The sequence below is a fragment of the Papio anubis genome, chromosome 16, assembly GCF_008728515.1.
Source record: "Papio anubis isolate 15944 chromosome 16, Panubis1.0, whole genome shotgun sequence".
In the NCBI taxonomy this organism is placed as follows: Eukaryota; Metazoa; Chordata; class Mammalia; order Primates; family Cercopithecidae; genus Papio; species Papio anubis.
This window is the reverse complement of record NC_044991.1, coordinates 38,099,723-38,126,695: the sequence shown is the minus strand read 5'-3', so window position 1 is coordinate 38,126,695 and position 26,973 is coordinate 38,099,723. Positions and strand designations below refer to the sequence as shown.

At 43.3% G+C, this 26,973-nt stretch overlaps 1 protein-coding gene across 5 annotated transcripts in view; it reads left to right on the top strand.

The window, feature by feature from the left end:
- CFAP61 (cilia and flagella associated protein 61) overlaps positions 1–26,973 on the top strand; it is a 303,360-nt gene that overhangs the window by 230,944 nt on the left and 45,443 nt on the right. For all 5 annotated transcript variants that reach the window (XM_017945056.2, XM_017945053.2, XM_017945054.2 and 2 more), the window contains 3 exons: positions 4,283–4,610; positions 6,025–6,116; positions 13,606–13,811. In XM_017945056.2, the coding sequence (XP_017800545.1) occupies positions 4,283–4,610; positions 6,025–6,116; positions 13,606–13,811 (626 nt within the window). The remainder of the gene's footprint in view (positions 1–4,282; positions 4,611–6,024; positions 6,117–13,605; positions 13,812–26,973) is intronic.

The window sequence follows — 26,973 nt, the reverse complement described above, 5'->3', positions numbered from 1 at the left end:
CTTATACTTTCACAGTTCACACTTGTACTTAAGGAAGAGGTGGGAATCTTGGGAACCATCACAGACTTCTACCTACCACCTGCTTTTTATCTTCTCTATCTCTGCATTTTATTTAAAGTACTTAGACCGTTAATATTTAATGTAATTAAATATTAATTAATTACAACTGATATGGTTAGATTTAGGTCTACCATTTTATTATTTGTTTACTGTCTGTTCCCTCTTCTTCCTTTAGTGTTCCCCCTTGCCTGCTTTCTTTAGGATTATTAGAGTATTTTTTAGTAGTCTATTTCGATTGACTTTTTAACTATATCTTATTTTTTAGTGATTGCTCTGTGGATTGTAATACTTATCAGCAATCTTTCATGTTCAGTAGAGTTAATATTGTACCATTTCACATAAAACGTAAAAACCTTGCAGCTATGCAGTTCCTTCTCCCCATATTCTGGATGCCCATTTTGTTAATAGCCATCCTGTATGTTACATCTACAAACACTGAAAAATCAGTGAGGCAATATCGTAATCTTTGTTTAAGATCATTTATATATTGAAGAATTAAAAAGAATAGTCTTTTATAGATACCCAGATACCTACTAATTTTCTTGTTCTGTCTTCCTTTTTGAAAATCCAAGTCTCCCATCAGCCAAAACAACTTTCAGAGCATTTACTGTATTGTAGGTGTGCTAAAAAGTAATTCTCTAGTTTTACTCCATCTGAAAATATATGTTGCTTTCATTCTTAACGTTTATTTTCACCAAATATAGAATTCTGGGCTTACAGGTTATTTTTTCCCAGCACTTTGAAGATGCTTTTCCACCATCTTCTGACGTCCATGAATTTTAAATCTACAATCATCTGAAACATTCCCCTATATGTCATTTTCCACTGGCTGCTTTCAAGGTTTGCTCTTTATCCTTGGTTTTTAGCAATTTGATGCTGCAGGTATATTCTGTGTTTATTATGTCTCTAAGCATTTTTTTTTTAATTTGTCTTGTTTGGGTTTCACTGAATTTCTCAAATCCATAAATTTATGATTCTCACTAAATTTTAACAAGTTATTGGCCATTCTTTCTTACCCCATTCTTCTCTCTTCTCTTTCTGGGATTCCAATTACATACCTGTTAAGAGTTTTTTGTATTGTTCCCTGGGGCTCTAAGGCTCTGTTTATTTGTTTCAGTCTGTTTTTTCTCTTTCTCACTATTCTTCAAATTGGATAGTTTCTATTGATATAACTTCGAGTTCACTGACTCCTCTATCATCTCTATTTTCTATTAGGGCATAAGATGACTGCAGCTCACTCTTAAAAAAAAAAAAAAAGAAAAAAAAAAACCTCTAAATTGAAGCCAGACACAGTGGTTCACGCGTATAATCCTAGCACTTTGGGAGGCCAAGGTGGGTGAATGGCTTGAACTCAGGAATTCAAGACCAGCCTGGGCAACATGGTGAAGACCGTCTCTGCAAAAAATACCAAAAAAGTAGCCGGGTATGGTAGCAAGCACCTGTAGTTCCAGCTACATGGCGGGGGCTGAGGTGGAAGGATCCCTTGAACCCAGGAGGTCAAGGCTGCGGTGAGCCGAGATCTTGCCACTGCCCTCCAACCTAGGTGACAAAGTGAGATCCTGTCTTAAAGAAAAGACTCTAAATTGAATACCTGTATGTGGAAATGGAGAGAAAAGGTAATTTAAAAAGCAAACTTTTTCAAAACCTCTAAAATAAGGGAAATTATCCCCATCCTGGTCATTTCTCCAAGTTTTTACTGTAATACACAAGCTACCCAAACTTTTAGATACTAGTAAGAATCCTCTTATATCAGAGTTTATAGTTATGATCAGTGGGAGGACTCATCTCAGAAGTTATAGCACCAAGGCAGAAGCAGAACTCTCTTGAAATTGATGTTTTGTCCCCACATCAAAGCCTCTCCACATCCTGCCTGATAGTGGCGCCTCCATGGTTCTTACTTAGCAGGTGGTCCAGCCTCCAGCCAGGTTAGGCTGCAGTGACACTGGCTCTCAAGGCAGACTTCCCCATCTTGTTGGCATTCATCTCTCTAGTTAGATCATGAGCTCTATGCTTATGTTTTTCACCAGGACATTCTGGAGACCTCACGCAGTGCCTGGCACAAGAAATGTTTGTCTGAATGCATGAACGAATGAAGTGTATCAGACTACCAACTCCCACCCTTCTCCCTAGCTAACCAAGGAGTTTTGCTGTCCTTAATCAGAATTATCAGTATAAGTAGTCTTGAAATATGTACTCAGAACATCAGTGTGGCCAGCCATTTCCACTTCCTGGTTGTACCCAATATGTATATTCCATTGGCATTACAGAAGCACATAGGCTGTATTTGCAAGGTCTGTAACTTGGAACACATGTTCCTATTAACAACGTTGGATTTTCTTATTTGGTTTTCAGTCTAGTCTACAAACTCCTATGAAACCCCAAATGTAGCCAAAATTGTGAATGTCTACACCAAAAGCATATAAAGAAACATTACTGCAATACTGGTAATCTTTAAAACCCAGAAAAACAGGAACTAGTATATTTAATGTGCTACTTAAATGAAAGTAGGCTTAATTAGAAAAAGAAAATTGGGTAGGTAGAAGAGCTTCTGTGAGGATGCTGAAGGAGACTTCTGAACATTTTCAAGGGCTCAAGAGGTTGATGGCACTGATTTTATTTGTAATTTAAATTCAAATCTGATATCTTTCTATGTATTTATCTGGGTGGGAAATCTATTTTTTATAGAGACTGGGAAAAAGAATGAGAAAGCAAAAAAAGAGTGTAGGGAGACAGAAAGATTCAGAATCAGAGAGATACTCAGAGAAATATATTTTCCTGTGGCCACTGGGTAAGAATTATAAGACAGAAAAAAAAAAAGGAAAAGACTTGAAAGAAAGAAGCATCCTGGGATGGGATGAGACAACGGAGTGAATAAAGACAGGGCAAGGGCACAGAGTCTGTCTGCCTGAGGGAGGACCAAGGACATCATAGAGATGATGGATCTGAGTCCCGCTGTCCAATAGAACCTTCTTCAAGATGGAAACAGGCTGTATCTTCGCTGCCCAGTATGGCAGCCACTAGCCACCTACAGCTATTGAGCATTTGAAATGGGCTATTGCAACTGCGGAACCGAAGTTTTCATTGTATTTAACTTAAATTAATTTAGATGTAAATATTTATAGCCCTACATGACTAGTGGCTACCACAGGATCAGAAAGCTCCTGGAACCATTCATGGGTGTGGGCCAGTAATACTGAAGGGGCTGGCTACCTCTTGCCCAGGGACAGCTGATGTCTGTGCAGAATGAAACAGTTGACGGGGGTAAAGCAGGAATATGATGGAAGTGGGGAAATGACCATCAGTATGGTTGGGACCCATGTCTTATGTTCAGTTTTTAGCATGCTTTTGATAAGGTGGCAGACTATTTTAGGTAAAAATAAAATCAATTGAACTTATTTCAATTGGTCCAACAACTAAAGACAAAAACAACTAATAGCACTGCTTTAGTGACTTTCAACATCAGTGTGGAAGATGATGTCCAGATGAGCGTAAGAAAGCATTGAAATTTGAGCACAGAATGGAGAGGGCATACAAATAATTTCTAAGGAGCGTGCAAAGGGGTTGGTGGCCCCTCTACTTACGGCACCCTCACACAGTGCCTGGCATATGGTAGGTATGCCATCAGTATTTCTTGAATGACCCTCTGTCGTATGAGAGCAGGAAGCAACAAGACAGGAACCCAGACCTAGTAGATACAGAGACTGATGAAGCACCCATCTTCTCTGGAGCATCATAAAGGGACAAGCTTACTGGGTTTTAAAAGCTAGCAATGGGCAGTCTGAAAACTGAAGACTGGAGGAGGTCAACCCAAGAAGGAACCTGTAGAGACCCGAGTGTCGGACACAGGAAGGGGAAGAGGATGGAGGCTGAGCTAGAGCTGTTCAAAATGTAGGAGCGTGAGGGGAAGACAGGGTCTGTACAAATGTAAACCCTCTTACGTGGAAAACCACTCACACTTGTGAGAGATATTTCATCACCTGTCATCATTCTCTCCACTGGATGTCAAAATTGAGGGAATAAGAGTGACGTTTGAGGATCTTAATGTGTTCTTCATACCTAAGATAATCTATCTCTCATACACACACAAACAACATGATAACAAACTTTTAGTATTTGTATTTTTGTGCCCCAAATAATAAAATGCCCTGGAGACTAGTCACACTCTTGGGAAGGTAAAATGAAGAGTGATAACTGAATATTGCTGTAATTGTTCACTTCGTAGATGTTCTTCAGCTTCTGTGAGAAGAATGTGGATTATGAAACGTTTAAAGCCCTCAATGATACATGTCTTGTGTATGACGGTCGACTTGTGATTGATACCAACTTCCACACCAATGACATAGCCATCAGAGCTGCTGGCTCCCTCACCAAATTCTCCAATAGATACTACTCAAATGAGTGGACTCACAGCAACTTCAGTTCCAAAGAAATTGGCTTTCAGCTGGCAGCAGCTATGCTACATCTCTTTGATCCAACCCTTGAGCCTGTGACCGAGCCGCCAGCTGATCTTGACCGGCTCATCCCCATGTACAAGGGAGCCAAGATTCAAGGTATACAAGTAGGCTTCCTTCTCCTTGATGAAGCCACAGATTAGGTAGGGGTCAGCAGTCAGGCCAGCCCTCCAGGTTTCTCTTAGGCTTGGGGAAAAGGCTCCTCCATATCTCAGTGGGTTGCCACAGAGACAGAGAAAGGGTCTATCTAGTTTCTGAGGCATTTATTACAAACCTGAAATTATTGTTATTATGATTCTTTGCATTTGAGCATTTATTATGAACCACATCCTAAATGGGGTTCCCATTTTACAGATACGAAAACAGACAAGGGAATGATTATTAACTTGTCTGGATGTCTCACAGCTGGAAAGTGATGGTTTTCCCTGACATCTTACCCAAAACTTCCATTCTCTCTATAAGTTCAGAGATGAGGAGACTCTTCCAGGCAGCCAGGCCTCAGCCTGCTCTGGGATGGATAAGCTTAACCATTTGCAGCTGTAAAGCAGTGCACTTTTATCCCGTAAACCTTTTTGGCCCCTAGGGAGGAGATGACTTCATAAGTAATGCAGGGTTCCTTCACTGTTAGGGTATGAGAAATACCTTTGAAAATGGTGTTTCTGAATGTTGTGGACCTTTTACCAGAAAAATGCACATATTTACAGAATTCCGTGTTCACTTCCTGGAGGTTTATGGATGAACCCACGAAGCTGTACATAGACCCTCAGGGTGTCCATGTACCTGAGTACATGTGCAGTACTCAGGTACATGACATTCCATTGACAGAAACCCAGTCCAGTCAATGGAATGTCAGATTACAGAAATGAAAGCCCCACATTCCATCCTTGACTTCCTCTTCCTAACTAGGCAGCCCCACAAGGTCTTGTTCTGCTTCTCACTCTGGGTGAGACCTGAGAGAAGGTGGTGGCCGTGGGCAGGCAAGAGAAGGGAGGGCTGTCAGAAGCCAGAGCTGGCGCAGGTCCAGACCTCAGGGACAAGCCAACATATTAAGAATTCGATGATGACAGTTTCTAAAACATTGAACAAAGAACTTTGTTGATTGTCCTAATTAAATTCAATTTTTTAATATTTTGGCTACAGTTTGGAGAAGTGATGAGGAACAGGAATGCTATTTGCAACAATTTAAGGCTTCTAAAGGTCTTGATCTGGTTTTGGCAGATACAGATTAGAGGGCGGGGAGCTACGGATAATCACAGGATACACAAGATCGGCTTGGCACGTCCTGAAGCATTGGCGGCTACATTATGAGATATCGTTGTCACATTCACATCAATTTGGTTAAATAAATGTCAACCACCCTGGGGAGTTCCTTGCTGTTGGTGGTACTTTAGTGTGAAAGTTTGAGGAGCATACACCACTGCAAGCATCTGTTTGTCCTGTGATGAAAATGTGAGCTCTGTTACTCACCTCATTAACAATTCATTTGAAATGGAAAATTTGCCATCTCTTCTAGGGGGCATTCTTCCTGGGTCTTACCATTATCTGCATATTGCCAAGCCTGCCATTCCTACTCCCTTGGAGGTACAAATGGCACAGCCTAATTATGTAAGTATTATTTCTGAATTTCATTTTACTTTCAAATACAAAACTTTGTTTATAAGAGGATGAAATTCTTTACTTGGAGTCTTTACTGTAATGTGTCGGTTCACGCATCAGAAGCCCACTGGGGTAATCATCCCCCTAGATGGCCCTCAGTGACTCTTGTGACTTGGTCTTCATGCCCTTGTGTGGCCCCTCCCGCGCTGAGTAGGGCTGACCTGTGTAGCCAAGAGGATACTGGGGAAATGACTCTGTGACTTCCAAGGTCAGGTCAGGTCAAGAAAGATACTACAGCTTCCAGCTTGCACACTTCTAGTTGACTTGCTGCCATGCTGTAGGGACCCGTTTAGAGAGGTCCACGTGGCAAGGAATTGAGGGTTCCTGCACCAGCCATGATCAGTTTGCCAGGCAGATGAGCGTGCCACCTTGGAAGTGGATCCTCCAGCCTCATTCACGCCTTCAGGTGACTGCAGCCCCAGCCAACATCTTGACTGAAAACTTATGAAAGACCTTGAGCCAGAATCCCCTAGCCAAGCCACTTTCAGCTTCTGACTCCCAGAGACTGTGAGATAATAAAAATGTACTGTTGTTTTACACCATTACTTTTTCTAATAGACTTTATTTTTTAGAGCCATTTTGGTTTCATAACAAAATTGAGCAGAGGTAGAAAGATTTCCCATATAACCCCAACACTTCAACAGACATATAGCCTCCCCCACTATCAACATCCCCCACCAGTGACCTATTTCTTACAATTAATAAACCTACACTGACACATTATTATCAGCCAGAGCCCATAGTTGACATTAGGGTTCACTCTTGGTTTTGTACATTCTGTGGGTTTGGACAAATGTATAATGACACATATCCACTATTACAGGATCATACAGAGCAGCTTCACTGCCCTAAGAACCCTCTGTGTGCTGCCTGTTTGTCCCTTCCTCTGTCCTAAGGTCTGGCAACTACTGATCTTTTTACTGTCTCAGTCACTTTGCCTTTTCCAGAATGTCATATAGTTGGAATCATACAGCCTATAGTCTTTTCAGGTTGGTTTCTTTCAGTTAGCACTATCCGTTTAAGCTTCCTCTGTATCTCTTCATGGCTTCATAGCTCGTTTCTTTTTGGCACTGAACGATCCTCTATTGTCTGGATGTATCGGTTTATTTATCCATTCACCTACTGAAGGAAGTTAAGCCTCTACGTTTTGAGGCAGCCTGTGATGCATCGATAGATAACTGAAATATCCCCTTTCATGTCAATGGAGCAGGTAGATTGCTTAGCATCTGGAATGGCCATGGAGACCCCACTGTTTTCCTCCCCTCCAGGAAAAGCAGAAGCTGTGCAGTTGGGAATTCCCCTGTTTAAAGGACACAGGTGGTTGGTCAGTTGAAGAGCTCCTCTAATGAGATTCTCTGACCCGTGGTCCCAGCCCGGTGTGTGTTGTCATCTGGGGGTTTCCTTTTGGATATGTCACATTTGATTTTTAGTCAATGAGGCAGACTGGAAGCTGTCTACTTAACTTCCATTCCCATTTTCTTCTCCTGAATATTTTTGAGGGTAAACAATATGACTCACCTAAATTAAACACATTTGCCACATTTCCTCAAGGACAGGGTCTGCCATGTGGCAGGTTCTAACCAATGAGATGGAAGTAAAAGCTCTTGGAAAATTCCTTAAATGGGGGCCTACTCAAATGGCACAGGCTACGGGCTCTTCACCCTTCAGGAAGTCTCAATCCCAGCTATTCCATTTCCTTCCCATGAACCTTGAACAAGTTCTTCAACGTCTCTGCATTTCTGGGATTGCTGGGGAGCATATATAAAGTAACATTGTCTGGAACAAAACAGGTAGCCAGTAAGTGATGAAGATGGCTGTTTTAATCATTATTCCAGATAAATAATGAAGCCCAGTTCTTCCAGGAAAAGGGTAGCTGCTGTATGTTTAAAACTTATTTCCCTTAGCCCTTTCCCAGATTCTTTTAGTTGTCCTGTACACATGGTCTGATGCAAAATTTTCTTATAATACAGGAAACCATAAGATCATAATAGTGTTCCAGTTTCTATTGCTGTATAAAAAACACTTAGTGGCATGAAGCAGCCATTCAATCCTGCTCACAGATCCTGTGAGTCAGGAATTTGGACAGGGCACAGTGGGCACAGCTTGTCTCTGCTTCACACTATCCAGAGCCTTAGATGGGAAGACTAAAGGGTTAGATCAATGGTCCGGATCATCTGAAGGCTCATTTACTAAATCTGAAGGCTTGTTATTCAGCTGGGCTGGGATGACTCAAGGACCGGAAGTGCTCACCACGGCCTCCCAACCTGGGCTGTCCTCAAGTGCCTGGGCTTCCTCACAGTATGGTGGCCTCAGAGTAGCCAGACTGCTCACGTGGTGGCTCTGGGCTCCAAGTGCAAGTGTTGGTACTAGCAAGTTGGAAGCTGCATTGTCTTCTATGACCCACCCTCAAAAGTCACACAGCCTCACTTCTCCCACTCTCTCTGTTGGAGCAGTCACCGCAACCACCGAGATTCAAGAGGTGGGGGATAGAGAGTCCATCTCTCAAGACAGACAGTGTCAAGATCATATTGCAGGACAGTGTGTGGGATGGGGAGACTGTCATGGCCATGTTTGGAAAGTACAATCTGCCACCAGTGAGGTGGGGCATGAGGTAAATAGGATAAAGCCCAGAGTATTCACAGGCTAAGCACTTTGATCATCACAGATAAATAACTGGAGTCTGATATGCACAAGAGCTAGAACATATTGGACTTGGTTCCAGCCAGAACCAGATTCTTCAAGGACAGTGCATGATTTCCTACATGCGGCATCGTTTATTTATGAGCCACTGGCTCTCTCTAAATAAAATCAGAGGAGGAGCCAAAAGGGGTTTTTAGATAATGAGAGTTTTAATAAGAGTGCAACTTAAATAGATTCTTTGGCTGGTGCTATGACAGTATGTGAACAGGACCCCTGACTTTAATTAACCATTTTGCCAGGTGGGCCTCCTTTTTAATTAGTACAGAAGATCTAAACAGATTTTTTTTTTCCATTTTATTATCCAAGAAAAAAAAATGTAGGATGGCTCCATGGCAATCTTTTGGGGTTGGAATTAATTTGATTAAGTGAAATTGTTGCCAAAATGGTCAGGCAGTCACCTAAATATAGCCAATTGATCAAGAATGGAGCCCATTGAACAATATTTCACCAGAGAAATTGAATTACTATTCATATACTAGATGTAGCACAGACAAATCTTATCAGATTTTTATAGTGCTCACTAATTGGAATATTTAAGTCGGAAGATACTGTAGTAATTCATGAGCTCTTTGAGAGGTAACCTGACAAAAGGAAGAAAGGGGACCCCAAGTCGTCTACATAATAAACTAATTTACAGATTCCAGTCCACATGCTTTGTTGGCGTATATACCACGGAATAAAGAAATTTGTCACAACAAATTCTGCCTTGGATACCATCAAATTTAAAATTGTGTGTTCATCGTGAGAGCTGGGAACTTGATTTCTTGAACACCAAGTCTGATTAATCCTGTGTCTTCCATTTGGCATGAATTCCAGAGCCATTTTCCAACCTTTGTCAAAATCGTAAAGGAACTCCAAAGGATAATTGTATTCAGGGAAAAAAAGAAGAAGAAAAACCATATCAGAATCAGTGACTCCATCAAAATCTTAAATTTAATATCCAAATTTTTAAACAATGTACTCACATACTTAAAATAGGGGAAGACGCGAGACATACCCTACCAAATTGGAAGGTTGTGAAGTAATCGTCCTGACCCCAGAACCCTGCACCATGTGGGCAGGGCTGGGAGGTGCCCTACGGCATCACTTAGTGGAGCAGCTTTCTATGAGCAATTGCAGAAAGAGTTCTGGGCTCCACTGGGTTGTCCTGCTCTGTCAGCGACTGTGAATAGGAATGGCCTGCACTACAAGGGTAATTTGTGTCTGAGAAACCCCTGTGTGAGTGAATCGTATTTAACATGAATACAGCATATTTTGATGCACTGTCAGTTCCCAGATGGACCCTCCAGTGAGGCTAACGTAGTGCCAGATCTCCTTCAAATGGACACTGTTCCTTCCAAAGTTAAGATCAGCCATCAGTGCAACCTCCTCATCACTTTCTCTAGCGTAGCTGCTTCTGGACTCTAAGCCGTAATTTCTGTAAGGCCCTGTATGCTAGGATTATGCAGACAAAACTTACGGAGGAGGCCAAAAGATGATAATGCAGTCTTTACATTTCAAAATAAGACCAAAAAATGCAACAAGTCCATAACAAAAAAATCGTTAAAAATGATGCTGAGGATAGACTCTCAAGGAACAGGATGACATTTAAGGGCACAAGATGCTCAGACTCTCACTGCTGTCAGCCTGCAGCCTGCAGGGCTCCTTGAGGGCTTGTCAAGTCACTGCCAACTAAGTGACTGTGACCCTCATCTTGAGGTGCACAGCCTTGGCCACGTACGTGGAATCCAAGTCAGCCTTCCTAAACACAAAGAAGTCCTTGTAAGCTGAAGGTGGGGAATTTAGTGAGACTCTTGGCAAAGTCAAGATTTGTTAACCACATGGGTGGATGTCAAGGTGTGCCCCCTTGACACCTGGGCCCCCTTTTTTAAACACTTCAAACAATGAAACCTAAAAGGAGGAGAAGGCTTGGGAAAGCCTAGCAGATAAAACTGTGCCAGAGTCTGTGGTGCCTCCTCTCCCAGACGCCAGCCTTACTGCCATGGTGCAGGAGCCACTCCTCCTCAGAACTCACCTGCAGTTTTCCAGCTTTTCCACCAATCATCCCTTACTGTGATGGGGACATGTACCCCTGGGTTCCAGAAGCCAAACCTAAAGCTGCTGTTTCCAAACTCAAATGGTCTTTCAAGTCTTGTGTTTAATTTAGAAATACACGTGGAGGTTACATTCTTCACTGTCTATATATCTACATATATTTTAATTCTGAAATACTGCCGAATATCCTGGGCCATCAGTTAAAGTTGACACCAGAGGTTATTCTGTGAGGTCAAGTGCCCCCACCCCCACCCCATGCAATGGTGTGAGTCATTGCTCAGACTGTGAAGTCAGGACTTGAGGAAACACCCGAGAATGAGCAAAGCCCATGAGGCATCCAGGCCTAGAGAGATGCCTGTGGCAGGAGCTGAGGGCAAGGGATGGGCAGAGGAGACCAGGCCCCTGCAGCCAGAGGCTCAGTCCTGGCTTTTTCCAAACTCTTCTCCAGAGGAACCCGCCCTTCCGCACCAACTCCTGCCTGGAGTCGGCCTGCTTCCTTCCTTCCTTCCTTCCTTCCTTCCTTCCTTCCTTCCTTCCTTCTTGCCTTCCTGCCTTCCTGCCTTCCTGCCTTCCCTTCCTCCCTCCCTCCCTCCCTCCCTCCTTCCTTTCTTCCCTTCCCTTCCTCCCTACCTTCTTTACATACTTCCTTCCTTCCTCCTTCCCTCCTCCTTTCCTCCATCCTTCATTCCCTCCCTTCCTCCTTCCCTCCCTCCCTCCTTCCTTCCTTCATCCCTTCCCTCCTTCCTTCCTTCATCCCTTCCCTCCTTCCCTTCCTTCCCTCCTTCCTTCCTTCCCTTCCTTCTTTGCTTCCTTCCTTCTTTCCTTCCTTCCTTTCCTTTCTTCATCCCTCCCTCCTTCCTGCCTGCCTTCCTTCTTTTCTTTCTTCCTCCCTCCCTCCTTCCTTCCCTCCTTCCTGCCTTCCTTCCTTTCTTTCTCCCTTCCTTTTCTCCTTCCCTCCCTCCCTCCTTCCTTCCTTCCTCCTTCCTTCCTCCCTCCTTCCTTCCTTCCTTTCTCCCTTCCTTCCTTCCTTCCTCCCTCCCTCCCTCAATTTGTTCATCAAAAAATCTAGTTCCTTGCCATGCCACAGCCTGAGTATTTAAAAATAACTTTCCCTCATTTTAGAAGTAATGATCATTTTTAAAAAATTAGAAACTGCAGATAGTCAAATAACTATAAGGATAAACAATAAAAATTACCCAGTCTCCCAACCACAGAAAGTGGCCATTAACATTTTGTGAAAATGTTGATACAAAGCAAATGAAATGGTACTGTGCATTTTTGCAAACTACTTCTAAAGTATAAAATGTACTGTGAACATATCTCCCTGTTATGAAATATATTTTAACACTAATTTTTTGAATGCATTGCCCTCCATTGTGGGCAGGCCATTGTTTTTTGGATAATATCTTAATAAGTTTGGATTTTTTAAATACTTTGTTATGGTGGTAGATTTCCCATCTATCCATCCATTTCGATAAACAAAGGACGACTTCCATCTCCCTTGAAACACCATCCCCCAACCCCATTTGCTTCTCCCACACCCCCAAATGCCCAACCTCTCACACACACACACCTGGGGGTGGCCCAGAACTCACCTGTCGTGCCTCCTGTATATCTCACCTTGTACCTTTACAGTTGGCTGAGTCCCCTCAGGGCTTTGCCGTGTGATACCCAAACACCCACCAGTTGCCTGTATTTATTTAAAAGTTGAACTGTCCTTGTTTAGACAAAATCCCCAGGTGATGTCCAGGACTAAGTAAATGTTTGGGATCCAGGCAGTTCAAATTGCCTTGGATTTCTAAATGCCACATTCAAGTTCAGAAGAGAAGCTTAAATCTATATGCACTCAAAGAACATTTATTGAGCGTTACTGTGTACTAAGGTCAGAGTCTAGGGCCAAAGGGAAAGTTCAGTTCCCATCCCCCCTACCCCGACAAAACTCATGTTTGTCCACAGAATCTTCCCACTGCCTGAGCCAGTGGGGAGGCATCCGCGGCTGAAATAGAAAAAGTCATTGTGGCATGGAATTGGAGCAGCATCTATCCTTGTCACTTGGGCTCATGTGGCAGTTGGAGCTGGTTTCTACAGGGCAGAAAGTCACAAATCCACACCTTTAGCAATGTATAAACTAGAAAACCACCTGCAGAATGTGTATGTTCATCTCCCATAGCCTTGAACCTTCTTCCTGGAAACAGACCTTTTCAAACGACTGACCCTGCCCAATCCCCGCCATTAGGCATGGCCTTTTATTTCTTTCTTTTGTTCAAGTAATCTTGAAAATAACTGACATGATTTCTGGTCAGTTTTGACTAGGAGGTTTTTCTCGAAATGATGCTGTGAAAGCAAAGAAATTTAACCATGTTAAAACACCTCAGAGGAGAGAAGAAACCCGGTTCCACTTATTAGCTGGGTGTGCAGTGTTAGTAAAGGATTGGTTGTAACCTAGCAACTAGTTTAGAAACACCGAACAAGGCAATCACAGTTTAAAATATCCTGAGGAACATTTAGTCACTGAGTCCAAGTATGTGGTTTCTGATACACTGTTACCTTCTGCCGTGTTTAGTCAATATCTATTACTGTTATTTGCAACGAGGGATAAGATATAACCTGTCTGTTATATTTGAAAAATAAATTGCTATGATAAACTTCCCAAAATCCAGAAATGTTTCTAATGTTGTTTTTCTGGTCCACATCCCTCCTCCAGGGTTTAGAAATAGTAACCGGCAATGCGAAAAATGGGACTTACTTCCGAATTCATATTAACAAGTATAAAATGGTGGAAACCATCACGTGCCTTTCTAGGGAGCCCTTCCCCGCCTCCAACTACATCCGCTTGTTTGGCCAGCACGAGCAACTCCTCAACAACCTGTGTGCTCGGTATGATGAAAACCTGATCACAGATCTCTATAGGTAAGTTGGACATTGCATTTGACTACAGGAAAATACAAATATATATAATGTCTTGTGAATGAGGGACATGTGTTGTGATGCATCCGAAAGCAAAACAGGAATCCCGGAGAGAAGCTGAGTGGCAGATTTCGTTCTGAAGAAGAACACCTGATGTTAATGTGGACTGGGGAGCAGAGAGTCACGGGAGGTGTCCACACATGGCCCCCATGGCCATACCAGGGCCTGGACCCCAGGTGCAACCAAGCCCACCATGAACAGGCTTGGAGGAGATGATATTCAAGTCCCTTCCCACACAGGATTGCTAAGAGCAGTGGTCAGAATTGTAGGAGGTCGATTTGGGAACAGCATGTGGAAAGGTCTGATCCTAATGGGACTCCATGATCATGGGACAGGGTGTTTGTGACCCGAGCCTTCCTCCTCATGGCATGTGTTCAGGCAGGCTCAGGGTGGCCATTTGTCCAGCGTATTGGTAAGGGAATTCCCACACTGACAGGTCGGTTAGACTTGAAACCTTTGTCATTTCAAACTCTTAAGACACACTTCGTCCTATCAATTAGGAAGGAATGGAAGTTCCGAGTGGAAAGCTACTTCTGAATGTAGCTTGCTGCTTAGCAAGGTTAGGAGACTTTCCCTATTCACAAAGCACAGTGATGCAGAGACAGCACCAGAGACGATGTGGAATGAAAACCATGCAGTTTCAGTGTTCTCAACACCCATAGAGGCAACTGCCAGGATTGCCATCAATCTCTCTTGCCTCTTAAAAATTTTTTAAATTGTAGAATGCATCATACAAACAAAAAAGTATGTGAAATATGTATGGACACTTAAAAGTACTGGAAATCTATGGGCCCACTGCCTATGTTAAGAAATAATTCCTTACGTTAGCAGTTAGGAAGTCCCTCTCTGATCACAGCCCTCCCCCATCTTCTTGGAGGTAGCCACTGTCCTGAAGTTTGAGTTTGTCACTCTGTTGCCTATAAAGCAAGGATCAGTGAACTTCTTCTATAAGGGGCAGATATAGCCTCAGTTGCAAGTACTCAGCCCAGCCCTGGTAGTGAGAAAGAAGCCATGATGATGTGTAAACAAATGGACACAGCTGCGTCCCAAGAAAGCTTCGTTCACCAAAATGGGCATTGGGCTGGATTTGCCCCTAGTCATACTTTGTCAACCCTTGTTTTAAAGACGTGTACATAGACACATGTGTTTTCCTAAATAATATATTAATTTGCCGTGCCTACTTCTGACTCAGGTTTATGGCTTACCAAAGAAAGCGAGCATTCTGTTTAGCACGGTGTTTGTGAGAAGCATCCAGGATGATGTCCGTAGCTGTGGTTTGATTGTTCTCCCTGCTGTGTGGTATTCCATCATATAATGGTCACGATTCAGTCATGGCTTTTCCTGTTGACTGTATTTACACTGGTTCCAGTTCAGGGCCGTTACAAGTGGACGTTGTGAACACTGTGGACGTACCTCATGTGCAGAATCTCTCTGAGATGTCCTAGCCCTAGAACCGCTGGGTCACAGGACGTGCATATCTTCAACTTTACTAGTTGATGCCCAAATGTTTCCTAAGTATGGTCACGTGCCACATAAGGACGTTCCAGTCAACAGTGGGTCACACGTATAATTGTAGTGCCATAAGATATTAATGAAGCTGAAAAATTTCCATCTCCAAGGGCCACATTCCTGTCACCTAGCACCACGCATGACTCACGTGTTTGTGGGGATGCTGGGTCAACAAACTTACTGTGCTACCCAGTTGGTATAAAAGTATAGCACACAGGGGCCGGGCGCGGTGGCTCAAGCCTGTAATCCCAGCACTTTGGGAGGCTGAGACGGGCGGATCACGAGGTCAGGAGATCGAGACCATCCTGGTTAACATGGTGAAACCCCGTCTCTACTAAAAAATACAAAAAACTAGCCGGGCGAGGTGGCGGACGCCTGTAGTCCCAGCTACTCGGGAGGCTGAGGCAGGAGAATGGCGTGAACCCGGGAGGCGGAGCTTGCAGTGAGCTGAGATCTGGCCACTGCACTCCAGCCTGGGTGACAGAGCGAGACTCCATCTCAAAAAAAAAAAAAAAGTATAGCACACAGTTATGTCCACTGCAGAATACTCACTGATGATAATGAATGACCATGTTACTGGCTTATGTATTTACTATACTATACATTTTGTCATTATTTTCGAGTGTATGCCTTCTACTTATGAAAAAAAAAGTTAACTCTAAAACAGTCTCAGACAGGTCCTTCAGGGGGTATTCAGAAGGCATTATTATCACAGGAGACGGCAGCTCCATGTGTGTTACTGCCCCGAAGCCCTTCCAGTGGGACAAGAGGCGGAGGTGGAAGACAGTGATATTGATGATCCTGACCCTGCAGGCCTAGGCTAATGTGTGTGTTTGTGTCTTGGTTTTTAACAAAAAGTTTAAACAGTAAAAAATAAAATAAAAAATTTTGTAAATAAGGACATAGAGAAATATTTGCATATAGCTATACAGTGTGCTTATGGGGTTCCTTTTTTTTTTCTTCTTTTTTTGGAGATGGAGTCTCACTCTGTTGCCCAGGCTGGAGTGCAGTGGCATAATCTTGGCTCACTGAAGCCTATGCCTCCCAGTTTCAAGCAATTCTCCTGCCTCAACCTCCCAAGTAGCTGGGATTACAGGCATGTGCTACCACACCCAGTTTATTTTTGCATTTTTAGTACAGACGGGGTTTCACCATGTTGGCCAGGCTGGTCTCCAATTCCCAGCCTCAGGTGATCCACCCACCTTGGCCTCCCAAAATGCTGGGATTACAGGCGTGAGCCACCGTGCCTGGCCTTGTGCTTGTGTTTTTTTTGTTGTTGTTATTTGTTTGTTTGTTTTTTGAGATGGAGTCTCGCTCTGTTGCTCAGACTGGAGTGCGTAATCTTGGCTTACTGCAAGCTCCGCCTCCCAGGTTCACGCCATTCTCCTGCCTCAGTCTCCCAAGTAGCTGGGACTACAGGTGCCCACCACCATGCTCGGCTAATTTTTTGTATTTTTAGTAGAGACGGAGTTTCACTGTGTTAGCCAAGATGGTCTCGATCTCCTGACCTCGTGATCCACCCGCCTCAGCATCCCAAAGTGCTGGGATTACAGGCGTGAGCCACCGTGCCTGGCCATGCTTGTGTTTTAATCTAAATGTTATTATTATAAAAGAGTCAAAAAGTTGAAACGAAATAAAATTATAAGGTAAAAAGGGTAAGCAAAGGTTAACTTATTATTAAAGAATAATAAAGATTGAGAAACATGTTTCTATACATTTAGTGTAGACTAAATGTACTGTTTATAATATCTTCAGTATTGTATGGTAATGTCGCAGGCCTTCGCACTCACTCACCACTAGCTCACTAACTGCCCTAGAGCAACTTCCAGTCCTGTAAGCTCCATTCATGGGAAGTACCCTATACAGGTATACCCTTTTAAAATCTTTTATGCCATATTTTCACTTTTCTATGTTTAGATACACAAACACTTACTACGGAGTTACAATTGCCTACAGTATTCAGTATAGAAACCTGTACAAGTTTGTAACCTAGGAGCAACAGGGGCATATAGGCCAGGTGTGTAGTAGTAGACTAGACCGTCTACGTTTGTGTACGTGCACTCTAGGATGGTTGCCAGCAATGTGTTTCTCAGGACCTATTCCCGTCGTTGAGTGACACATGACTGTCGTATTTATTTAAATTTCCCCCAGCAGTGAATGAGAGAGCACCTCTTGTTCCACAGATCTGCCAAGGCTTGGTACTGTTAGACTTTTAAATTTGGCCAGTCTAGTAGCATACAAAGGTATCCTCCTAGGGCTTTAATCCGCTTTTCCCCACTTAATGATGCAGTTAGCTGCCTTTTCATTTGTTCATGGGCCATTTGTGGTAGTTTCTGTGAAATTCCAATTCATGATATTTATCCATGGAGCGGGGGTGTCTTCTCATTATTAATTCACAGAAGTTATTTATCAACAAATGGAATACAAACTTGTGTTGGTTATATATTTTTAACCAACGTTGAGGCTTGTCTTTTTACTTTCTTTAGGATGTCAACAATATTCTTAATTTAATAGAATGCTTGTCTTCTTCAAGAGCGTCTTGGGTATTTTTGTCCTTTCATTCTTCTAATAGTTTTATAATCAACTTGTCAGGATCCATGAAAAGCCCCACTGGATTTGATAGGAAATGCATTAAATCTTAGATCAATTAGACATCGACATCTTTGATATTGAGTCCAATATTATAACGTAGTATAGCTCTCAATTTAGGTATTCTTTAATGTCTTTCAATAAAGGTTTATCATTTTATCCATGAATGGCTTGTGCAACTTTTGTTGGATATGATCCAAGATGCGTTATATTGTTCTTTCTGTTATAAATGTCATTTTTTTAATGAATTGATGCTTGTGTATAGAGATGAACTAACTTTAGTATAGTTCTGTATTCTGAAAGTTTTGAATAATTTACCTGTAGATTTTTAGATTTTCCAAGTAGAAAAATTATATCATCTGCAAATAGTGACAGCTTTGTTTCTTCTTTTCCAACTTTTATAATATTTATTTCCTTTCTTGCTTTACTGCACTGGCTAAGATTTGTAATTAAAAGATTGGCGGGGTGAGGTGGCTCACACCTGTAATCCCAGCACCTTGGGAGACTGAGGCATGCAAATCACCTGAGATCAGGAGTTCGAGACCAGCCTGGACAACATGGGGAAACCCCGTCTCTACTAAAAATATGAAAATAAGCCAGGTGTAGTGGCTCACACTTGTAATCCCAGCTGTCTGAGAGGTTGAGACATGAGAATCACTTGAACCTGGGAGGCGGAGGTTGCAGTGAGCCGAGATGGCTCCACTGCACTCTAGCCTGGGCAACAGAGTGAATTTGTGTCTCAAAACTAAAAATAAAAATAAAAAGTTAAGTAGGAGTAGTGAGGGATGGTGCCCTTGCCCCATTCTTAATCTGAAAGGGAAAGGGTTCAAAATTAAGTGTGTAATAGTTGCCATATGTATATTTTTATAGATGTCCTTTATCAGATTAAGAAAGTTCCTTTTGATTACTGGTTTTCTAAGCGTTCTTATCATGAATGGATTTTTATTTTTATTTTTCAGAAAGAGTACTTAGTCCCTGAAACCTTTTACGTGTAAGGATGTCTTCCTAATGCTTTCAAATATAACCTACATTTTGATAAGTATCAAAATTTGAAATCATGAGCTTTCCCTCCTCCTTGTAGGCTTGGCTCCAATACTTATTTTAAATAATGAAAACCACAAGTATTTTTAAAATGAATTCATTTGCTCCTTCACTTATATATAGGATTTTATAGTTGTGGTAAACCTTACCCAAAATATTTGAGTTAGGGGAGAATCAGTTGTTTGTTACAGAAAGATTTTGGTTGGTGGGGAATGATATGCTAAGACTTTCTGGGAAAAAAAAAAAAGTTTTCACATTTGACCATATTCAAAGCCCTACCTGTTTTGTTTCTCCCTAAATAGGAGGTGATTCTGAAACAGACTTGGTGAGTTTGAGACTATTACAGGGGGTGCCGCTGTTAACTGACAAGAGTAATAATTTCAAAAGTTAATTTGATTTGTGACGAGTGTTTGGGATGGCAAGACGGGGTGACACCGGCTATCAGGAGGGGCCAATAGACATCTTTCAGAAAGGAGCAGGGACAGGAAGATGGCCGCCAGTCATTTCTAAGTGAGGTTCTGAGAGCACCGCTGTGCCTTGTCAGTCACTCCAGGCGGGTGTTAGCGGGTACGTGCAGCTGCGGCCACGTTCTTTTCAAGTGCCATGAAACGCTGCCAGGTCCTAGTGCTAATTTTTGGACCAGCACTCCTGCCCTGTCTGTTGTCAGATCGACTGGCGAGGCTCTTTCCAAGCAGGGTGAATGGTTGAGCTGATTTTGGCCGCGATATGATTACCCATTGTTTTCCTGACCTTGGCAGCATCAGCAACCTCTCTTGTTCAGACCAGGCACATTTCATTTGCGCACTTCCATCCACCACGGCTGGGGCACCTTCCTCAGTGCTCGCTGCTGCCGGGAGGGCTGACAGTTAACCAGCTGCATTGTTGTTCTGCAAGTCAGGCATGACTTCAGTATCAGTTCCTCCCCACACTCAGAGAGATCCGTTGGATCCCTCCTCTCCACTTTCCCCTATCTGTTCTCACTCCATCGAGGGCCAAAACAGCGCAGGCACTAGCTGTGCCAATGGGAACGGTGGCAGCCCTGCGGGTCAGATGTTGCTGTGGTAGCCAAGGCCTCCCGGGCAGACCCTGGCTGCCTGCGAGGGGCTCACTTGGAACCATATGGGGACACGAGGTGGCGGCCGAGCCGTCAGCCGCCATGATGCACAGGCAGACAGCTGTCACGGGACCACAGTAAGCGAAGGGTCTGCGGCCCAGGCTGGCTTAGATTCCACCTATATTTTATTCTTTGTTTTTACCTCTGAGTGCCAGTACAAACCATTGGCACCGAATAGAGTGAGAGAACTAATCCATTGGTGACTCTGTGTGTGTGCGTGCTTTGTGTGTGTGTGTGTGTGAGAGAGAGAGAGAGAATTTGATCAGTTGATTGATTTACTACTTTGGAAAAAGAATAGAGCCAATTTTATATCATTTGTTGCTTTCTGAACCAACCAGCATTTAAAGTCACACAAATATGTTACTAAAAATCTTCCTTTCCCCAATCTTCCCCTTAAAAGCATTTATGCCCCCACAGGCCCCACTCATGCACACTCACACGTGTGCACACACTCATGCACACTCACAGCACTCATAATGTACACTCACACGCCCAGTCACACGCTCACACACACCTGCACCCACCTCTCCGAAACCTCACAGTGCCCCCGCCTGCCAAGTCCCTTGGCAGTGTTTAGAATGGCAGCACCTCTGCCCTGCTGAAAATGCTCCTCCTTCAGGACACTGGGGGCGAAAGGAACTTCAGCGAGGGTGTGGAGAAGTGGGGAAATGGGAGCTGTGGGTGGAGAGGAGAGTGGAAACTGAGGTGGCTTCCTGAGATGCTGCCTGTCAGGGACTTGAACAACCCTGTCCCGTGTCTTCCCGGCTTTCTTGAGTCTGCTTCATTTTCACATCTTAACATGCTCAGCTCTCAAAGACTGCCCTCAGACAGCCCGGTCCTCACGCCCGCGCCACCACCGCCTCCACACGTCCCCACACACTCCAGTGGCCTACATTTAGTGGCTGAGTGTTGCTGTGCACAATGTTCTAAATGGGATTTGAGCAGCCCTTTAAAAGGCTGCCATTACCTTTTTGAGCTGTGAGGCTCCAGAAGTTCTTCCCTCAGGAAAGCCACCTTGTGTTATCTGTCTTTGGAGCTGCAAAGCAGGATGCTGCCAGCCCATGTGGCCCCCTAATTTGTTGATTTGACTCCAGTTGGAATCATTTAATCATGACTTCGAAATGTTTTTCTGTGCTTCCGTATTCAGCAGCCTTTTGCTATGTTCAGTGGTAAATTGCACACTACATTCCAGGTACTTGTTTTTCCAGACTTATCAAAATCTTCTTGAATGATGACTGCCCACTCCAGTTTCTCAATTTTTTGGTCCATACCTGAAAGGTGGTGTATGGTAATTCTCCCAGTATCCACCTCATCCCTCTTGCGCTTCCCTGTGGCTGTGTGCCAGGCCACTGACCTGCTCTCTCTAGACTCTGTAAGGGTTCCTGCCCATCTGTTTCACTTCAGATCGTGCCAGTTCTGTGTGACCAGCCTCGCAAAGAATCCTTCCCAAATGATTTGCTAAAAATCAAAATCCATTCTCTTCCTTTTGCTTCCCACTCATTCAATTACAGGCTATTTCTCTGCCCTCATAAAAGGCAATCGAGGTCAGTGTGCTCACATACTCTGGGGATTCCTCATTGATCATGCCTCGGCCTTCTTACTCCAACAGGCAGATCCATACCCAGAGACGTTTCTGCTACTATTCCACAGGCCATGAGACCAAACTCAAATTTTTGAACCTTACTTGTTCCCAAGATGGTCAACCTTAGATCTGGAAGCATAGACCAAGGAGGAGGCCCAAGTCCACTGGACACAACATGTGTCCGTTTTTATTGGCAATCCTGTTCTGATGAAAACTAGGGGTCTTTTTTAGCATATGTCACCTCCTCACATCTCTCCATTATGGCATTTGTGTGGAACTAACCTTTCCTGGGATGAAAGGTGAGACCATGTTTGAACTGCCCTGAAATTATAGCCAGCACATGTCCCTTCTCAGATACTCATGCCAAAGATGATAGTGTGGAAGAAAAGTAGACTCACCCATTTGCATAGTCCAAAATGAATGTTCAGAGGAATGAACACACGGAGTTCTGCATGAAGTGTGAACTTTTAAACATTCACCGCATTTACCATGAAAATATCACTTGGCATATCATGTTAGGACTTATTAGAAAGGCTCGGATTGAGATTTTTTTATGGTTTTGAGGTATCAGGAATGTATAAATTCTGATTTCAAGTGCCTCAGTCTCACTAGTGTTAGTGAGAATCTTTGCCTGAGGGATAGTGCCCATGAATGAATGAAAGAAACATGAGTATCCCCCTCGAATAGCCAAGATTTCGTTTTATGTTTAAGGCTTTTGTTTATGAGAATGTAAGAAATGAGGGAGGAAATTGAGCCCTGGTTAACATCAATCTGAAGTTGGGGGTGAGGGTGGGAGCCCGTGTCTATTAACAGGTAACTCTCCACCAGGATTCCCCACCCCACTTAGTCAACGTGCACTCCCGCAGTCCTTACCTCGCCCTTTCCAGGCAGGCAAAGGAAGGCGCTGGCATTCTCCCTGGCTATACAAGAAAACTAGTGTTTCAGTATTTGAAAGGAAATATGTATATTTAAATCACATATTAATACTCAGGGGAGACAATTTCAGCACAGGGATGGCCCTGCATCCCGGAAGACCGTGCTGAAATGTGAACCATACATGAGACAAATCATATAGTGTGAGACACAATTCACACACGTCTGCTGACTCATGTCTGCAATATTACGGAAAAAACTGAACTCTTCACCAAGCTTTATAAAAACGAAGAAATATCGTATGGTGAGCCCACCACTGCCACCTCCCAGTTATCCATAGCCCCCGCCCTTGTCTTCTTAGCTGCCACCCCGACCACCCTCTTTGTCCTGTGCCCCTGTACACACTTGGTATATATCCTAAGAGAATTTAGTTTGAAACTCGTACAATCGGTGAAAGCAAATCCTCACTTTCCTTAGCGTGGAAAGGACACTAGACTAAGACCAACAGTGGGGTCACATTCCTGACTTCTTGCTTATCAGCTTTGTGAACTTGAACAAGCCATTTAATCTCATTGAGCATCAGTTTCCTCACCCATAAAATGGAGATGTAATCCATGATAAATCTTCCCACATCATGGGATAAAAGTATATGTTGATGGAAAGTAAAGTACAAGTGCAAAAAGTTTTTTAAAAGTATGTAAAGTACTGTACAAGGGCAGAGCTTTGTAATGACCTTAGCTCGTGTGTTCACGTTCGCTATACGTCAATATTAGCCTTTATGGAGAGACAGAAACACTTCCAGCCTTCTATGCAGTATTCCCTCCCCCTCCAAAATTAATACAGATTTAAGAAAATGCAGTGCTTCTTTTAATAATCTAAATGAGCAAATGTTTTAAAATTGCATTCGTATATGTGCTTGCTATACCTTATTTTTAAAAGTGTCTATATGGGATTACATATGACATTGAATATGCTTGTTTTCAGAGTCACGCTCTAAGAAAAAAATTTATTTAGAGAGAGGTCATTATCAATAATTAAATAAGTGAGAAATCTTGTGCTTTACTTAGAATAAATGTGCTAAGATGAGAGTCGATAATGTACCTCCCAGGGCACTTTATAGCAAAAGGATGGATCAGATGATTCCATATAAGCTTCACTTAAAAATGATTTCATTTCAAACCACTGGGCACCCAAAGCAGCCAAAGACGTTCTTAATATCATTTAAAATGTAAAATTATGAGCTGTTTGAGTTGTAAAGTATGTCTAGAATCTAATGCCATATAGTTTTAAAAGTTGCTTTGGAACATTGTTTCATGCATTGTCAATAATCACTAATACTTTAGACCTGCACTGTCCACTATGATAGTCAACTGCCTCATGTGACGAGTGGCGACCATATCAGACAGCGGAGAAGAGAGCATTTCCATTGTTGTGGAAAGCTGTGTTGGACGGTGCTGCTGTAGGCCAGTCGCATTCATGGAATTTGGAGTGGGTGTGTTGGACGCAGCATCTATGAACAATTGTTCCCTAAAATGCTAATCGCCAGCCCCATTTGGATCCGAGTTTCTGACCTGCCGATGTGGAAGCTAACAGATGTGTGCTCAGTGAAGGCCCAGTGGAGAAAGAGGAAGTAATTTCCCTCTGTGCCTGCTTTTGTGGGGTCACTGAGAAAACATTCTTTCCAGATCATGTACCAAAGGTGTACAGGTGGGGTGGGGGCTGGTGTGGGAGAAGGGGTGGAACAGGTAAGCTTTCTGGGGCACCTGGTCACTCTGCAGGCCTTACAAGGGACACTCGGCCTTGCTGAGTGAGATAAAAATTCTATCTCACCCTATCCTTATACTTGTTTCAGGCTCAGCTGGCCAACCCCAGGCAGCCTGGCACTTCCCTACCAGAGTTATCAAGACTACCTTGATTACTAACATCCTGTCTTGTTGTCAGAGCCCCAGTCTTGATTTGGGGTTTAGGAACACTGACTGGTATGTTCAGAACTGACTTCTGTCCCTCTGCACATCTTCGAAAAATCGCCGTTCTTTTCAAACTTGTACAGCAGGAGTTAAAGTCCTTTATAGATTTTCTTCCTCCATTTCATTACATACTCATCTGGCAGCATGTGGTTGAAGGTGATTATGAGTTTAAAATAATAGCTGATGAGCCGTGGTTATCTTTAAGGCACTAAGCTGCTTTAATATAAATACCTCTTCACCAAACTCCAAGAAACAACGGAGTTGTTTTACTGTTGTTGGAACTGTGAAAATAAATGCATTTCAGAAACCATGTTCTCAGTCTACTGAGCCATGAGAAGGAACTGGCCTGCCTGCCTAAATTTTTTATGGCAAACTAACAATTGCAAAGAGACGCTTTGAAGCCACCTGAGCAGTTGGGAGTCACAGGTGCAGCATTCTCCTTCTTTCCCTCCTACACCTGAGTCTCTGTAGGTTTCTTTTTGAGGGCTATTTAATTAAGCGTATTTGTTTAATTTTTAAAATGTTCCACTACAAAAGCAATGTGTGTTTATTACAGAGAATGCAGAAAAATATTTCAAATGCCAAGTAGAATATAAAATCTATACCTAATCCCACTACCCAGTAACTATTTTAGATGATTGCACTATGAGATGAAAAGAATTGAAGGGGAACTGCTATTTGCTCCTAGAAATAAGATCTGCAGCAAGCTTGCAGACAGCACAGCTCTCCTTCCTGGGAACCCAGGTGCCAGGCAAACCCTAACTGCAGCCCCACACACTTGTCTCGTACAGGTGAGGCAAGGGAGAACCAGAGTAGCTGGGCTTGCCACGTGCCACAACCGAGACAGTGGCACCAATAGGACCAGAATCAGTTTCCTGACTTTCTGTCAAATTTCCTTCATACAGGACAAATAGGAGTAGGTTTTCCATCATGCAATGACCATTCTTTAGAAAAAGCAGTTGTTGTGTTTGACTCATCATTTACCTATATAAGACGATTGGCAATAATAATAATAATAATTATGTTTGGGACATGAGAATAATTTTGCTTCTCTGATAAAATACCTCAGAAGATGCCCAGGATAATTCATGTGTGGAGGAAGAAAATATTACAACTTCTATTTATAATTTTATCTTAAAAAAAGAGAGAAATTGTGTTTTATTAGTATTCAAAGCACACACATGGGTGCCCTCTTGAGCCAGATGGAAGACAGCTGTGCATCCTACGTGGCCTCAACATACCGTAATGGGACAGTGTCACAGCTTGGAGGGGTCAACTTTATTAATTAACTTTGTTTTTGCTTTTGTGTTTGAGACAGAATCTCGCTCTGTCACCCAGGCTGGAGCACAGTGACACAATCTTGGCTTATTGCAACCTCTGCCTGCCGGGTTCAAGTGATTCTCCTGCCTCAGTCTCCTGAGTAGCTGGGATTGCAGGCATGAGCTACCATGCCCTGCTAATTTTTGTATTTTTAGTAGAGACGGGGTTTCACCATGTTGCCCAGGCTGGTCTCAAACTCCTGACCTCAGGTGATCCACCTGCCTCGGCCTCCCAGAGTGCTGGGACTACAGGCATGAGCCACCACACCCAGCCCTTATTAGTTAACTTTGGAACCTACTGCAGCTTTTGTGTATCTGGTTCTGGTTTTAACTAAACTAACCCCCCACAAAATTGACATGAACATTTAATGGATTGTTCAAAAGAAACTACAGATTGCAAAGCCTGGCAAAGCATGCACACATTAACCAGGAAAGGGCAGGGCCAGATCATCTCCTCTTCCTCAGCCACACTGTGAGTACCATGGTTCGTCTCTCCGCTAGAATTCCATTGCAGACAGCAAAATCCTCTCTAGCTAGTTTCAACAGAAAGCAATGTACTGCCAGTAATGGGTGCTTTGTGCAATTCCTTGAATGGGCTGGAGGAGCAGGCTTCAGCCTGCCTTCCACGAAAAATTCAGAAAATGGCCCCGCAGGCCTAGCCAGTCTCTGCCACAGTGAGGAATTCGTGGAACTGAAAAACTGCCACAACAGTTGCCAGCTCTACGACCAATCCTCTCTGGCATAATCCACACCAGCAAAATCGGTACACTAAACCCTGATTTCTGCCCCCATGGGATTCTGCTACAGCTGACACCAAATACTGCCACAGCCAGGCTTGCCAGCAAAAGCAAGAAATGCAGTGGAACCACCTCCTCAGGTTGTTCCACGGGGTGGAGGCAGAGTCTCCACCTCATGGTGTTCATGTCCATCGTCCAAGTCCTGCACTGGGCCGTCTCTCTGGATGAAACTCAGTCCCATGTAGAACCTACACTGGACATGAGTCTGGAAACTGTAGTCTTTCACTTCCCAGCCTGTGATATTTTGGCTAAATCATGCTACACGGTATCTTGAGTGTGGCTGGCTGAAACAGTCTATAATATCTCTCATAGCT